Source organism: Halichoeres trimaculatus, unplaced genomic scaffold, assembly GCF_033239565.1.
Source record: "Halichoeres trimaculatus isolate MK-OKI-2021-1 unplaced genomic scaffold, fHalTri1.1 fHalTri1_scaffold_3, whole genome shotgun sequence".
In the NCBI taxonomy this organism is placed as follows: Eukaryota; Metazoa; Chordata; class Actinopteri; order Labriformes; family Labridae; genus Halichoeres; species Halichoeres trimaculatus.
In genome coordinates, this window is record NW_027437181.1 from 22922373 (window position 1) to 22939813 (window position 17441).

General features: G+C 40.4%; 1 protein-coding gene across 1 annotated transcript in view; it reads left to right on the forward strand.

Annotated features, from left to right (window-relative positions):
* The window catches only part of cd276 (CD276 molecule), a 75285-nt gene extending 60489 nt beyond the window's left edge, over positions 1-14796 (forward strand). The window contains exons 7-8 of the mRNA XM_074666546.1: positions 2757-2794; positions 13884-14796. Coding sequence (XP_074522647.1) covers positions 2757-2779 — 23 coding nt within the window. The 3' untranslated portion in view covers positions 2780-2794; positions 13884-14796. The remainder of the gene's footprint in view (positions 1-2756; positions 2795-13883) is intronic.
* The last annotated feature ends 2645 nt before the right edge of the window (positions 14797-17441 follow it).

Genomic DNA, 17441 nt, shown 5'->3' on the forward strand with positions numbered 1-17441 from the left:
CTCCCTAAATCCCGGACTCTAAGGAGTCAGGGCCTTAGCAACAAGGCACTGGAAGAGAGTGTTAGTCAGTGACCCAGTTCTTTCATAGACAAAGAATTGTCGGAAAGAACAATTTGACACGCCCTCTGAAGAGGAAGCTCCATGAGGAAAATGGTTTTTGTAACCCTCCTTAGCTGAGGCAAGGTCCTGTGAAGGTGGAAAGTTTAAAAATTTCAAGCATTATAAATCTGATAGCTGAAAGACGCGCCGCAGCTCTGTCTCATGACTACTTCATGCCAAGGCCAACTCTGAAAGATGGATGATAGTTGCTGAAATCATATTAAAGCCTCAAGCCCAGGAGCTCATCACCTTAAATGTTGTGTTGATTTTGAGAAGCTGGCCAGCTTCGGCTGACTTTTCAGAAGACAGACAGAAACAAGGACAGCTGTACCAGAGTCAAAGTCACCTCTGTGCTTATTATATCCCTCTCTGTCTTGTCTATTGAGTTATTCACATAACAATGAAAATACGACCTCTTTATGCAAGAGGAACATAATATTCACCTTATGGCTCTCATGGGACTTTAAATGTAGCGTGTTGAGTGCACAAATTAAGATGTTTAAATATTTCAGCGGTTACAGCAGTGTGTTCTATAGAGTGAAATATACATTTTTTAATCTCTCTGATAATATCCTGTACTTTTATCCACTTGGGGCGCTGCGAAACAGTGTTTGCAGGCCCCATTTTGGTTATCTGCTGTAGATGCAACTCATAATAAGATGTCTTATTTATCATCCATCAGATATAAATGAGGCACTGAATAATAAGATTTGCAAATGATTTTTGTGGATGGAAATGCAGCTAAGATGTTTTTGAAACACTTTATGTAAATTGGTTTTGTGTGTTTGCATAAAATATTCACATGGCACCCTAAAGTTGGTTTGGTTTCCTTATCTACTGTGTTTATACACTAAAAGAGGCCCAGTTTCGGATGCTAGTAAGTATGAAGTGTTAAAGCTGTAAAGTCAATTTAAACAGTATAAAATAAACAGTCTGGGAATTTGATTTTTGAAAGACATGGCTTCACCATACCAAGTCTTATTAAAAAGTTGCATGCAGCATACTTAAAAATAACCCAGTTTGACAGACCTGCAGGTCACTAACATACTATTCCACATTGCTGCAGTTCAGATTGAGTGGGCCTTGGAAAACAGCCTCAGGCAGCTCTGCTTGACATGCCCCCCCTTTCTCACTGGCATCACATACTCTGCCACTGGGCTCTCCCAACGGTCACACATTACTGACTAAAGATATGTAAATAGAACATTCATGTTGCCTTCATTATTAGATGTGGGTCACAGGACAACTTCAAGAGTGCTAATTAAAAGAGCTTCCTGCACAACATTGCTTCATTGCTGCAAACACATTATTCAAGCACCACACTCATGTTCCTTGCTGTTTCAGCAGCACACAGAAAGCTACATGTTTACTACTGAGTTTTCTCCAAGGGTGAACACTGAGAGAAGCTATTTTGCTGTTGAAGGCCAATTAAGACTGGTTGGGTAATAAAGGGAATTATAAACCTCCTTACACATGAATCATACAGATTTCACGTAACACAGTTTTCTGTAATTATGTACAAATGAATATCTCATGTGTTGCTAATCTCTCCTTTTCTTCTCTCAAGACGAGAAAGTGCAATATATACCAAGGAGTCGCTAAGGAAACACTTTTTTTCTCTGCTTTTATCCTGCCTTTGCCTTGAGTTTGGGATGGATTTCATTATAGATGTGCTGCACACTGAGCTACTTTTACAAACTCTCAGAGGTTATCTGCTGGCCCGTGAGGAAAAGGCCACCTGATCATTGTCAGAAGAGATAGAAGGCAAATAGCAGCTCCTAAATCATTCGGAATAATGAGTGTTGTCACTGTTAATAAAAGCAGTCAAAGCACCCAGTGCATCACAACAACAAGCCGGTCCCCCTGCTGCCTGGTTTTGCATAATTGACAAAGTAATAGTATATAGAGTGGTTTCGTGAGAGGACAGGAGTACAGGGGTTCACAAGTGAAGGCAATCCTTTTTCTTGGGATGAATCCTTCCGTACAGACACCATTTACATCCTCCTGCCATCCCAGCCCCCCCATTCCCCCCTCTGTCATGTAATCTCCGCTCCTCTGACAGCACAGCCAAGGCCCGGTGGGAGAGTGCCTATCCATCTCACTACCCCAATCTGCCTCCCCTGTTTGGTTCCACATGAGCACTCAGCTGCTGTGACTAATTAAATAAAGCGCTGTGCCCTCTGCTTCCTGTTAGCCATGGCAAGGTTGGTGCACAGAGATGGAGCAGAGGAGGAGGAGGAGGAAGGGTGCTGAAGGAATGAGGGGAAGCGATAACAACAACTGAGGCTGTAATGATGCTTTTCCATGACACAATGGACATGAAAGTTATATTGATGCTGACATGATCCCACTTTACAGTGGTTGTATCTCTCACAGAGCTTTAAATAATACAGTATTTGGAGCCCAAGTCAGGGACACTGCACCTAGTTGATTTCATTCTTATCTTTAAGATTAAACTTTTGCAATCTCCATAGGTAATCAACCCTCCCTTGCTATCTCTAAGATATACATAGTGCACTGCAAGGTTCAGTTTCCGGTCCAGTTTACTCTTTATTTATATGTTGTTATTATTATTATTATTATTACTATTATTATTATTTATTTATTTCAATTATAATTATTATTATTATTAATGACTGTCTGTTTTCTTTTTCCAGCCATGACACTGCTGAACAGCTAAGGCCAGAGATTCAAGGTGAGCATGTGCAATTTTATGTTTTTACATACACCTTTGTATTTAAGTGCCGCTTAGGTGTCACTTTTTTTCCCTTATCACAACTGCCTTATACTCTGCAGTATTTCTTTAGAGGACACAATGTCTCTAGAGGCTGAGGGTAAGTGTTACTGTAATGAGCCTTGGCTGCATTAATTCAGCAGACAGTCAGGAATATGAGAAGTATTAACATTTTGATTTTAGGAACCACAGGGTCATGGTCTGCTGTGACAGATCTATTTTATTTCATTGAGCTTGCAAACATAGATATCATAACCAGCTGTTGGAGTCTGACTTTAACATTTGAAGGTGTAAGTCTTGCTGCCTTCTTTGTTTTTTTCAACTATGCATATTCACTGCCATCCTCATGAAGTTTTCAATCTGCCAACTTTAGTTCGTGATGAGTTGTAGCAGCAGACTATTCTGGTGTTACAATGAGAGTCTTACATAATAAGGTTAATAGCATCCTTCTGCTATATTTGGGCAATGTGTCAATGCTTTTCTGTGGATGCTTGGCCAGTCATGAAAATTACATGTATATTTCAACAAGCCCATTAGAAAATACCCAGTAGACAGGAGACAAAGACAGGGTCTGCTCAGGGTTGCATTCCACATCCTGGCACTGAATTCACACACAACACAACAAGAAAGGAAGGAATTATGTATGTGTTATTTATGTATTTTAAGCAGGTGGTTTCGTGTATTCAAATCAAGATCAATCAATTAAATAATCCGTCTTTATTGGTAAAGCGCCCAATCCCAACAAATTTTATCTCAAGATGCTTTCCAAAAACATTATCAGGTTGTTTTATTAACATCAAGACAAATAAAGAAGTCTTATCTCATCTTAACCCGCAATGAGTTGTGCACTTGGCAGCACACAGCGTGAAACTTGTATTTTTCACAAGACAGTTCATTCCTTTTGCTGATTTCCATCTCTTGTCCCTAGTTGGGCTTTTACATACCAAGTATAACCAAATTATAAAGACACCAACATTATAACAGTACAATTTGACGGCTTAGAGATGGAACTCAGTAGCTCTGCAGCTTTCGGTGAATTGCTCTACTTTCCGTTATCTGGGATGGTTGGCGCACAGTTTGGGTTACTCTATTACTGGTAACTGTCATTAATTCTCAAGTCTGAAGACCAGCCTAAGAGTGACACTACTGTTTTTACCACAGTGTCAGCAGGAAGAGTTGGAATGTGCAGAACTGTATGCAAATGGATTTGACATGAGTGTGATCAGGCTGTCAATTGCAGCTTTTGTGTTTGAGAACTAATCACCATAGTAGAGAGGTTTTTACCTCTTTTTTATATAGCCAGGTAATAAATATCCACAATCAAGGTTATACAAAGTCGTAAAAAAGGAAATGTGTTCTTGTTTTAAAGAACTAGACCTTAGAAAAGTTTGATACAGAATGCTTCGTGTGTACTGTGACTATAGGTTCAGTACCATGGACAGCTCCTCTTGTGACACAGTAGAGAAGGGTTATAAAGGGAGTTGACAGCTTTTGTCAATTCGTGAAAATTTAAAACATTTTTTCTGATTTGGGGCATTTTTTTATTTCAATCAAATAACATGAAAGTAAAGAGGCAGGTATATAAAAAAGGGGAGAGTCATTGTGCCACCTGACCATACATCCAGGATACTAGGCTGCTTTATCGGTGGATGAGCCATAAAAAAATAGTAACTTGGCCAAAGCACATAAAGTCATTAAAAATATACTGTACACCACAAATTGAAGCATCTTTGAAATACCACACCAGAGATATTAATCCTGTTCTACTGCAGCTGCTCTCCGTTACCTCCTGCTGGGTGCAGAAAAGGTAGAGGTGGGCCAATTTTCAGCAGTGTGGACTGACTCTCTTATGAGTTTCGCCTGGCTCTCTTCTCCTTTGATTACTTTAAACCCCCAATTTCCAGACCAACACAAATCCAGAAGCTCTTTGGAGTCATGATTTTCATGCTTTCACTGTTCAAACTTTTCTTGTAAATTATTATCCTCTTGAGCATTGTGACCCAGTGCTGGTCATTATTGTCATGTTGACGTCTTGTGCTGAAAACACTTCCTTTAAACTTTGTTGGAATGTCGAGCCAGTTTTGCTCAGGGAGGATGTATGGGAGTGTATTTTTCCTCACTCATATTGTCAGACTGATTGTTGACGGCATGGCCATATAACCTTTTTTTGTGGTGACTTTTTCTGTAATAGCAGACTGACCTAGACCAAGAGCAGCAGCAGTAATACAGTGGCAGACAGGTGAGCATTTCCAATTTGATGGGGGCCGGGGTGCAGGCAGTGGCCCTTGGGGAGAGGAATGGGACAATCCCGGCAATGGCCCCGTGTTCACTCAACCTTGGCAAGTCTGTGTCAGGTGCTTTATCCCTTCCTGGTCCAAGCTTGTGCACCCCTATGGGCCAGGAAAGCCCAAAAGCTTGGAGCTATTTTAGGAGTTGTGTGTGCAGAGGATAGTTTTAGGTTTCCAAAGCTTCATTTCTGATTAGGTTGTTTTTTTTCTGTTGACATAGATTTTTTGATGTTTGGTGCTGATATTTTAGGAGACATTTATAAGAGACACTCTATCAATTTTGATTTGTCAGATATTGCAGAGGGTTTTTTTTAGTCTCTGTGGGGCTGGAGTGATAACAGGATGGTGCAGCCAGCCTGTCTTTTGTCAGGAAGAGACAGATACAGCTGTTCATAAATGTGTCTGTTAGGGATAATTTCCTGCTGTTTGGTACAATTTCAAATAAATGTAACTAATAAGATAAACCTGTTCTGTTATTATCCTCGTGCTTAGATGGAAAAGAGTCTTAGAGGCTGAAAAGATTTGATGTATTTTGTGTATATTTTACAGTCCTGTATCAACACATGTGCTGTTAGAGGGAAAAGAATAATTTAACAGCATTTTGTTCCATTTCTGAGTAACAGCTCACTAGTTTCTCTTCTCATATGCTGTAAGAACAAAGTATAATCTGAGACTTTATCCAGTCTTCTCTGCACTCTTAACTTTAACCTTAATAACCAGCAGTACTGTGTCAGTTGTGTGAATACTTTTATGACAAGGTGAGACAGTTACAGCTTGTTTTTATCACACCCTGATTGGTCATTGCCATAAAGCTTCAGTGTACAGGCTGAGTAGAAGATGATGGAAGGTGCACAAAGTCATTTCCTGTTACTAGCCAGAATAAAGTCTGGCCAAGGAGGAGTCAAAACGAGGACGTTTGTCATTACTGTAGTATCCACTGACCTTCACTGTGATTGTTAACGCTAGGTAATATCCTGCAAGCCCCCAGACCTCCCGGCTGCTGAATCATCCTGGATCAATTATTCTAATATTTGTGTGGCAGTTTAGCTATCGATTAATGCGTTTATGCAGAGTGCAGCATATCTTATTTAATAAAGCCAAGCTCTGCATTTAATTAAGCCGTTTTAGAGTCAGGAGGCACTTTGTTTTCATAAACCTGTGCCTTATCAATACATGTGTTTAGTCCTGACCTATGCTGATCTGCTCGACCCTTAAGCGTGTCATTACTAGCAGCGATACAGTGATATTATAGTAAATGGCTCTCTGCAGCACAGTCAATACTTTGTTTTCTGTGCTCTCTACTCTGTTGCAGCCTGTATGGGCTCAGGCTTAATGGGTGATATCATAAATACAGTGTTCTAAACATGATTTTAATAACCCTCATTGTTAAGGTAAGATGTGTTTTCACCCTGCACCTTAATATGATTTTTAAGAGAAATGTGGGATACACTTTTTGATATTGACAATGCACTAATGTCTCCTTGTAGTACAATACTCCTGTCATAGATGTGAGTCAGAGACCACAATCATATTTTTCTCTACCTGCATAATTTAGCCATTAAAATAAAATAGCTTATCTGATGGCTAAAATAATATGATATTGTGCTTCAGAAAACCAAGTGGGTCAACCAGTTATTTCCCTTAGTTCTTGTCTTTTAAGTCTCTTCTTTGTCTTTTTCTTCAGACAGTTGTATAACCACAGTGTTTGAATAATGCTGGTTCAAGCAACACTTGAATAAAAATGCTGAATATCACTGTTATTGTTCTCCGGGCAGGGGAGTTAATGCATCCCATCAGAAAACTGACTCATCTGACCCAAAAAAAAAGAATATTATCTGCAAAGGAGCATTGTCTAGAGAAACCTAACTATTTCCAAGTGTAATTTTGCATTCAGCTGTAAGACCTGTGGTCATAATCTACAATGATATTTGAAAGTCTTTGTTCTTTTAAGCTGTAAAGGGCCAATAAGGAATTGTTTGGGCAGAACTTTGGCCTAGCATTAGACGGCTGCAAATGAGGACAGAATAAATATTCAAAACCTTACATGAAGAGAATAAAGAAAACTCACTGAGCTGCATAGACCGTCTTAGTCATCTATTGGCGAACTTTTGATGAATTCCAATGAGTGAAGATTACACTTGATAACAGATCAGCACTATGTGTGTAATTAGTGCCGTCTCTCTCAACTCCAGTGCTGAGTTGCGAAGTATTTACTTAAGGCTCCCTTTATATTCACTTTAACTTGTGCCAGTCATGCTTAGAATTGCCCTCATTGTTCTACAATTCTTTGTCAGTAATAGCGCCAGGTTTACACTGCCATGGATTTATAAGTAACATGAGGTGAGAGATAAAAGAGGATGAAATGGAGTGGATTTTGAAAAAAGAATCCTGCTCCGTCTGTCAGATATGTGAGGCGGGGGTGTGCCCGGATGATCAGATCAGAATTTTCAGGTTGGAGGGAAGCAAAGTGAAGCATTAGGAGAGACAGAGAGGGCCTCCTGCAGTTCCTCTCTGCTATACGTGGCAGGTGAGGCCCGGCAGATGCTGATGATGTCAGACAGGACACTTATGTTGGACCCTCTCCAGGGAGGTGTCTCGAAGTAGAGTTTGACTCACCGTTCCAGTATCTCAGATCTCTGCATTATTTATGTTTTTGTCTCAGCCATTTATCAGCATTTTTGTACTTCGCAGCCTCATTCTACAGTACATCTCCGGTGATGGAATAGGCTGCAGCAATGATAGCCTCTGAGGGAAGCCAATAACTGAATATAGTAGCTCTTATTGATATCAGAAAAGTGTGGAATGGACAAGTGTGCTGCGTGGCAGTCTCTGCATACTGTTGAAAACCTTGGCAAACATCCATTCACATCAAAATTGTGCTTTGAAAAATAAAATGTAAGGAGGAAAATGCTGTGCTGGCTCCACTTTCTTACCTCTATATTAATTTTTTAGGACAGAAAACTGGTACTGTGTGTTCTATGATAGGAGCTGCACAGCAACTGAATCACTGATCAATGACAGCTAATGAACACGGCAGGAGTTCTGCTCTGTTTGCCTCTCGACAGAGCTGACTTCTCCAGAGAGCTTCATCTCTCCTGTTTTTGCCAGAAAAGCACAGGAGCCTTCATTGAAACCAACTGCCTCTGGGCTCAATTAACTACCATAGAGTGCTCATAATGCAGATGAGAGACTGGGTATAAGATCAGCAGCATGGTGATGGTGGAAATCACAGTCAAACGAAAGTACATGCACAAACTCAGACAACTGGGACGTTATCATCTTAAGATGTGCAATAAATGAGCAGATGATGAAAGAGCTCCATTAAGATGTAATTAAGAAGTAAAATAATATATTCAATTCATCATTCCAGTAATGAAAATTGAAATTATGTACATGTACAAGCATGCATTCTCTGAGGCTATTTTATAAGGTGCACCAAAATATGATGGACTCATGAAAGTGGATAAACAAAGGAAAAAGACTGCGCTGGGTTCCTTGTCTCCTTCATTGTCTGATTGTTTCATTTACGTAGACCCAAGGACCACTTTACTTTGTGTTGTCATTTCATAGATTATAAAAACACTTCTGATCAGTCATCAAGTCTTATCATCTTTGCGGTTTTTGCAGCATGATGTTTGAGGAGTTCTCCAGCATTGGAGTCTCTCCATTTACAGCCGCCGTCAATGTGATGAACATCGGTTCAGGTTGCAGGAGAAGCCTTTGTAAGGGATCCCAGCCTGTTGTTCACAAAGAAAACCTTTCAAAGAAACCATGCTAAGCCACAGAGAAATTTACAGATGGCACAAACCTAAATACTGAACAGTCCCCCCACTGTGATGACAATATGCTAAACATGGCGCACACTGAATGGTTAGCAGTGGCTTTTATGTGTAGCTTTCTAGAGTATGCATACATTGCTCTGAAACTGCATGGGAAGCTGCACATGCACAGGAAACCATGTAGCTAATTGCTTCATTCTTTTTTGTTTGCTTTTTTTCCACCAAGAAAGTGGACTTACTGAAAAATACATGAAAAATCAAGAGTGCACATGCTTTAGATTCTTCTGAGCTTTTTTTGTCCTCCAAATAAAGTTTATAGGATGTTTGTTCTGTTGTAACATAGGCCACGAGAATTTCTAAATTTAAAATTGTAATTAAACTCTGATCATTAAATTCTAATGATCTACATGATCAAATGGCTGCAATAACTATCCCTGATAGTTTTTTCTACATTTGAAATGCCTCTAAATTAGTTGATAATATTACTCTGCTGTAGGTTTAAGCTGTAATGTCACCATTAAATGCAACACTGACCTCTGAGCATACCTGAAGTGCAGGATGAGTGGGTGCAAAAAGTAAAATCATTGACATAAACATGTCACAGTCCTTTAGCCAATGCTTCGCTCTGCGCAGTTCAGCTTATGGGATGACAGTCACCTTCATGCCACATCAATCACCAGCACAGGTGGAAGACAGTCGCTCAGGAGGGACGTCCTCCCATGACTCTTAATATTCATCCAGACGAACATACTGAGAAGATAAGTGGTGGAGGATAAATGGTTGACTTACCTTTTGAAATGGCCGACATCCCGGTGTGAGTGCTGAATAAACGGTGACTCTTTCTTCTCCCTTCCTTCTACCTTTCTCCTGAGACTGAGTCACCTCACCTTCAGGGTTTGCACCAGGAGTCTCTTCAAACGATCCTTTAGACTGAAGTGAAGAACCAAGATTAATGCACCTCCACGTCCCACCCAGACTCCAGGGGAAAAAGTCCTATAATTAACACCAGGGGGGCTGCAGGCTACTTTTTGAAAGAGGTCAGGGGTGGGGTACCTTTATCATAGAAGAGGAGTTGATAAAGGTGTAAGATTCTTAAAGTGTGAAATGCTGTAGCTGCATTGGGCAAACAGAGGTCACTGAATGACCTGTCCAACACCTGACTCATAGCAGGGTGTTATTAGGAAAAGTGGCAGGGCCTGTTGAAAGAGCTGCTGCAGTAATGTTGCACAGCGCTCAGTCTTGTTTGGCTCATGTCTGAGTTGTCCAAAACTCTGTTCTTGCCTTAGTAATTGTGTGCCCCACTGTGGTAAATGAGAAAATGTGAATGAAGTAAGGGTTTATGCGTAGCAAACAGGTAATTATGCAAATCAGATAGATAGATAGATGAATAGATACCAAATTGATCTTAAGAAAATTCAAGAAATTGGAAGAAGAAACAGGAAAATTTCACTGAACATTTCTACTCAGGATAAAGTTAAACATTAGCCTGCCAAAGTGTTATTAGCACAAGAAACTGAACATTTCCATCAAAGTTGACATCAGACAACATGAGAAAGACTTATGAACCTTTTTGCACTTTCTATACACTTTCTTACTTTTGTTTTCTTTATTGCTGCTGTGACTTCAGTTTTGTTGTACTTGTTACAATGACAATAAAGTTCTATTCTTTTCTATTCCATTCTATTCTATTCTATTCTATTCTATTCCCTCTTTTTTAGTTTGATGCCAGAATCGTACCTGGAGCAGTGTGTAATGGTAGTACATATATATTAATGTCACATCTGTATTTAAGAAGTCTTTTGGATATTAGTTAAGTCTCAGGGTATTGGAATCAGCACTTGAAAGAAAAAATGTCATCCTTACATTCCTGCTCAACATAAACACTTCAAACATGATGAGGCAGCGCACCCGGCTCTGCGTGTCAAAGTCAAAAGTCTACCTTTCTAAAGCTCAACATACTTTATTTTGTTTTTACCAATGCAGCCCCAAAAACAACATGTTGTAAATTTAAAAAGAAGATAGGACTGTTTGTTTAACCGAAGCAGAAATTTCCTGGAGGTTGCCAGCAAAGGTTGGCTCGAGCCCTGAATATTTTCTGCAAAGAGTTCATCACTTGTGCCATATTTTTGCTGTGAGTCAGACTTCACCTCAGCAGTGATGGTATCTTTATTCATTTTGATGATCAGCTTCAAATTAGTTATGGCAATTCCTAATGTCACTCCTGTTTATGTAACTGGCTTGATTTAGGAAGATAAGACTGGAGGAAGGGAAGGACAATAAAATACTTAACCTATTTTGCTGTGTACTTACACACTGTTAACTTGAAGGTTATGCATTTACACGCATGGTTACGCCTTATAACATCCTCTCTATTTCTCCCCACACTGATGATGCTTACTGCTATTTAAATATATCCCACACAACCTACCATTTTGTGTCCTGAGCTTCCCAGGGGATCATCTGTTGGATGCAGCCTATTACTGTCTCTTGAATTTCATAAATGCATCCATAAAAGAACTGTCCCCACTATAAGTATGTGCATTATACTCTATAATTATCCTTGTACAGAGGGATTGTCATGGTGTTTTTGATCATCTAGTATCACCAAGGTTCAGCTGCTTCCTCATTATCCTGAGTACTTCTCCAAGGTTGTTCCCAAACATCTACTTTTATTTTACCCTCCCTGGTGTTTGTCTTTGATACCAACTCGGATGATTTTTTTTTTTTTCTTTTTGTTTTGCTGTGTCAAAAAACAGCAGGCCTGCGTTGTAATTTAGTTTTGATGATCCTCAGATACAGATTTTACAAGAGGCATGGAGGTTAGAGGCAGGGAGAAATCGAAGATGGCACTTACATTTCAATGTAAATGAGGAAAGAAATGGGCACAGTGTGGATTTACAACGCTTCATTAGATTGAATCCACTGTGCCGTTGTGTCTTTCACGTGAACAATCTCCTCTAGCCCGCGTAAATTAGTGTTCAATCTCGTGTACCTGCTGTAAATGAATCTGTCCATCAGCCTGGTGTCTCAGGTGCTGGAGTGGAGTGGAGGAATGGTTTGGCTCTGGCCCGGCTGCTTTGGATTCCCTGAGAGAAGCGGTTATGTCAAACACTAAAGTTTGAGTTAACTTTGATTTCTCTCCTCAGAATCACTGCAAACTTTTATTTTTTTAAAGCAGTCTCTTTTTGCTTTTGGAAAAATTACAACTGCTGCTATGTAGACGCTGGTCTTTCTCAAGCGGCAACCTCCGGTCTGGGAATATGAGACAATGCAGAAGTGCTAAAATCTGCTGTTTCTCGAGTGTTCGCTTGAGGCTGGCTCCGGAAGTAGCGGAAATCACATACACACCAAGCCGAAAAAAGCCATTTTTAAAGCAGAAATTAACCTGTTCACAGCCTGGTTCAAAAAACGTCTCCTGTCTAAGTCGCTAATTTTACTACAGGCACCCACTGTACGTGGGGGGTGATTTTTTTTCTAACTCGGCAGTTCAGAGGATATTGAGATCGCAAGCTCCCCCAAAAAGAGGCACAGCTGAGGGTCACGTGACTGACAGGCGCCCTATGGCTGTGGGCGAAGCCCTTGCCACTACCAATATGGCCGCCATAGCCGATGTGCTTCATTTTCCGTTTCAGAAACAGACGGGTGACATTGGCAAGACTACGTCCATGTTTTATACAGTCTATGGTCTTTCTGTTTTATTTTACCTCTGACCTCTGGACTCAGCCATGTGACTCATTTTTGAGAAACAGGCTTGAGATCTCTTTTAGGGCATGTTAGGAGAGATTTAATGATGAAAAAAATGTATGTGTGAGAAGTGTGCTGTATTCATTTTGCTGATCGATGAATCAATGAGCCGAATAACCCTCTGACGTGGAGAAAATGTAAGCGAGACGATGATGCTCTGTAAAATAGATGCTCTTACATTATCTTTGCAGTTTATGAAGAATTCTATCACTAGAAATGACATACTGAATTTCTGCTGGACATTTTAAACAGTATGGGGTTTCGTGTCAGATTTATCCACATCACAGCACCCTGTCGTGTTTTAAAATATAATAAAAGGGATGATAATGAGTGTAAATTAAGACGCTCCACCTTAACTGAACTATTTTTGTATTTCCTGAGATGAAATATTAGGACAGACACTCTGAGTGCTTCAAACACCAAGTGCACACAGTCAAAGTTATACCGTATCTAAATCCAGCGTAGATTCCTGACAGGTTCAGACAGCACAGCTGATGTCTTAATGGAACACAGAGCATGAGCAGAATTCCCACTGATATGAGGCAGAGATTATGTGCTCCTCTCAGGGTATTTATGTTGGATATCTCACCAGGAAACAGGAATTAAAAGATTCATCCAAAGTCGGCTGTTTCATTGAGAAGTTCAGTCGCCTGCAGATATAGCTGACCGACTTGAATAATGTATCTAAAAACTCAACCTCCGAGCATGTAGCCAACTATTTTGCCATGAAAGGCTTCAAGTAGAAGAGCTTCATGTGTGACATAATTAAATTCCACCAGAGTTAATTCAAACTGTTTAATGATGCAGGGAGAACAATTTCTTTCACTGTGCTAGCAGTGGGGTGGTCCATAGGGGCTATGAGTGAGGAGAGGCATTAGGAGTTCACTTGTGATAGAGGGAGAAAGATGATTACACAAAGAGAGTCTTTAAGGTTGTAGCATCCTTGGAAACACAGCTTCCTGTTGGTGAGAATGTTTATCTAATGATGCCAAACTAGCTTGTGTTTGTTTGTTTTTTTCCACGTCGAACAGTTTAATTTGTCTGCTCTGCTCATGAAGAATGTAGAAAGTTATCAGAAGTATGCATGTGAGGCCTTTTCTTACCTCTGCTTGCTGTAGTTATTGAGTTAGCTTTTATTCTGACCGGCCTGCAGAGTTTCATTATTTCTCAAAGCTAATAACCTCTCCCACTGTGCACACCCTGACATGATTCGCATTGTGTTTTTGTGTCTTTTTCCAGGAGCCGGGGCCAGGCGACGGGTAGGAGATGAGTCTGGCGCGTATAATCCCACTCCACCTATCCATCAACCTGGAGACTATTTCCAGCATCCCCCTACAGAATGTCAAAGCCTCGCTGAGCGGAAGATGAGTCCATCATCTCCTTTCTAAGACTTTCCCTCGAGTTTCCATCAAAAACACATAAACACATCATGTGCCATTATTTTCTATCGCCCTCCCTCCCTTTTTTTTGTCCATCAGAGGAGGAGGAGGAGGGGTGGGGGGGCGGCAGCAGTGAATGAATGCAGTTGGGTGCAGTATGCAAAAGAGGAGCTGTGTTTGAACCGTACAGGATGTGACAGGATCCTTTCACTGTCGCTGACATCACTCTGCATGGGTTGTGATGGGGCGTGTACCAGAGATCTCCTGTCTAATAGGAAGTGAGACACTTAAAGAGATGACCCTGCTTCAGTTGCCATCACTGTCTCTCTGCCAGGGAGGGAGAGAGGGAGAGTCTGGCTCTCCTATTACTCCCGCACTTGCTAATTAGCGTCTGTCGGTGGAGTAACTTGTACCTGTCAGTGTGTGCCGCTCTCCTATGCTCACTAACTTGAGGGGATTGAAATTGAATGCCAGCTAAGCTCCAACAAACTGCAAATGGTGCATAGGATACACCCTTATTTCCTCACTGACCTGACAGCCTTATATGTAAGAAAGTGTCTTTAACGAAGAAGGACTATCCCGGCTCGTTTGTTCTTTTTTTAACGCTCATATGAAATGTTGTATCTCATCATGTTCGGGGCTGTACAGGTTGTTTTATTGCTTTTTTTAATAGGTACTCCAGTGAGTCCACATGCCATGTGTCCATGTATGAATGCCAAAGCAGTTTTGTGTCAGATAATCTTGTGCCAATTTACATTAAAGGGACATGGTGAACTGCCTTGGCATTGGTCATCATTTGTTTCATTCACATAGTCACTCTGTTCCCCTTTAAGCAGAGCAAGCTGGAGTTTATTACAGGTGTTTCACCCACGGGATTGAACTCATATTCATCCTTAGTTGATATATCTCCCGACTAGACTAGTCTACATAATGAGTAAAACATGAATTATAGCCAAAGTAATACAAATATTTCATTTACATGCAGATCAACAGTGACATGTTGAATTGTTCCCAGTCCTATTTTAGGGCTAATCCCTCTCTGTTTGCCGATGCTCAGTCATCCTGAACGCTCTACTTGTTTTGAATAATGGATTTTCTCTGTGATTGTTTGTAGCTGTCATATGCCAAATAGCTACCTTTCATCAAGTCCGACTTGTATAGGTAGAGCAGAAATCCCTCCTTCCCTAACACACCCACACATGCGGGCCCAGGAGCACACACACACAAATACACACACACATACACTCACATACCATGTCCTGCTCTAAAGCTGGATGAGACTGTTGATCAAACCCCAGGCTGTGCCAAAATTCGCAGATCTCTCTGTACAGTAGCCCTTGACCTTGCTGTGTGTCCTCGTGGTCCAGACACCCGCCTGAAATTAAATTACAGATTAGTGGCTTCAGGCCCAAAGAGGGGTTTATTTGGTTGGCCCCTCTCTGAGAAACGCTCATTCTCCCATTCAGGCACTGGAAAAACGTCATGGGATTTAAGAAGGAAAATGCCAGACTTGAAGACATTTTCTTTCTTCTGACTGCAAGCTCTGGAGCCAATGGTCCGCTAAAACGGAAATGTTTGCTAAGACTTCTAAATCTCACATTGGAGTAATGGACAGAGGGTCGGTGAAAATAGGTTTGGGGGTTGGTGCAGGGAAGCTAAATTTTAAAAAAAATAAAAGGAGAGAAAAGTCAAGCTGAGGGAACTCTTATGAGCAGCACCTCATCAGGCCAATGTTTCTTCACTCTGCCGAATATACACCTGGAAAATTAAAAAATCAGTCTTGTGAGACAAAAGAAGCAAAAGCCAAGCCCTCATTAACTTTGAAGTCTGTCAAGCCTTTCACAATCCCTAATTCCAAATGACATGTACTTCAAACCACACTCCAGTTCTTGTGACCGTCAATTGGCAATCAGGAAGAAAAAAATGACTGCCAACACACGATAAAACTGGTGTCGTTCTCACCAACTTAAAGTGAAGGAGGACTAAAATTACACCTTAACCACAAGTTTTCACTTAACTAAATATAACCAAAGATTGCCTCAAACTTCTTTCTAAATGATTGATTCGGCAAGATACCCACCTGATTTCTGATTTTATTACAGAAAACTTCATACTTGTCGAAATCAGCAGCTCTGTAAGTCTCATCAGTTTGACACAAAAATAGAGTCAAAAACTTCCCCGAGATATTTAATTCCATACTTACAAATTTTGTCACCACATGCTCAAAAGTCTCTGCTCTCAGATAAATTTATGAAAAAATAAAATCTTTGGTTCCATAATTTTTTTCTTTTGTTGATCTTTTGAGATAAATTTGGGGTAATTTTTAGGGGATTAAATTAAACTTTTGTATTCATGAAATGATGTGAAACGGGGCACAGGGCCTCCACAGATGGACACATGGTCAGCAAAAACATGACACAGCTGTTTGGCTTTAATTCCTACTTTGTAAGACAACATACACATTGAGTAACTTTTAATCTTGAAGATAAACAGCAGTTTGAAAACAGGGAGACTTGACTGCCTTGTGATTTCATCAGTTTCACCAACATCATGGGTGTGACTCATTTTTAAACAAGTGTCAAACCATGATACAAAAAAGACCACAATTTGTCATCAAGGAACAATTTTACAAGAAACAAATAAACTGCAAGGAAGTTTAAATGATGAACATTGTCATCTGAGCCTTTTGAAGTAAAAAAAACACAAATTATCAGCAAATTACAAAATAGATATCAGAGAAATAGTCAATCCCACTGCATTGTTCCTTACAGAAGCATGAAAGTCAATGATGAAAGCTGCATTTACCCAATTTTAAACATTAATTTGGTTTGAATCAGAGTACAGCTGACCAAAACATCATCATTAAACACATAAGTCATGAGTCAAATTTAAAGATCCCATATTATGCAAAAATCCCTTTATTGAGTCTTTTAGTGAAATTTGTGTGTCTTTGGCTTTCCTCCCAGCCCACAAAATGTGATATTTAATAACAAAACCTGTACCTAGTAGTGCTTGTAAATCTAAAATCCTGACCTAAAACGAGCTGCTTGGGTTGGGTATTTGCAGATGTCAGCGATTCCCTTTTTTGACCAAACAGGAGCAAATCTGACCTTATTGGTCCACCGGAGCAGATATCCCTGAACCCCCTCCCCGCCGCCGCTGGAGAGAAATCTCTCCAGCAGCGGGGAGGAGAATGCTGAAGTTGAAGAGCCATCACTGCTCTGTTTTTGTCTGTAAACAGCCACATAGTTCCATGCACAAGCTTCCCATCTCAGAAGAAGACAAGACTAAGTGGCTAGAGTTCATTTATCAAGGAAATTTGCCAGCTACACTCAGTAAAACTGTTTTTCCAACTTTGGACAGAACAACAGAGGGCTAGCAAATAGACTGGTCCTGAATCCAGGCGCATTACCAACCA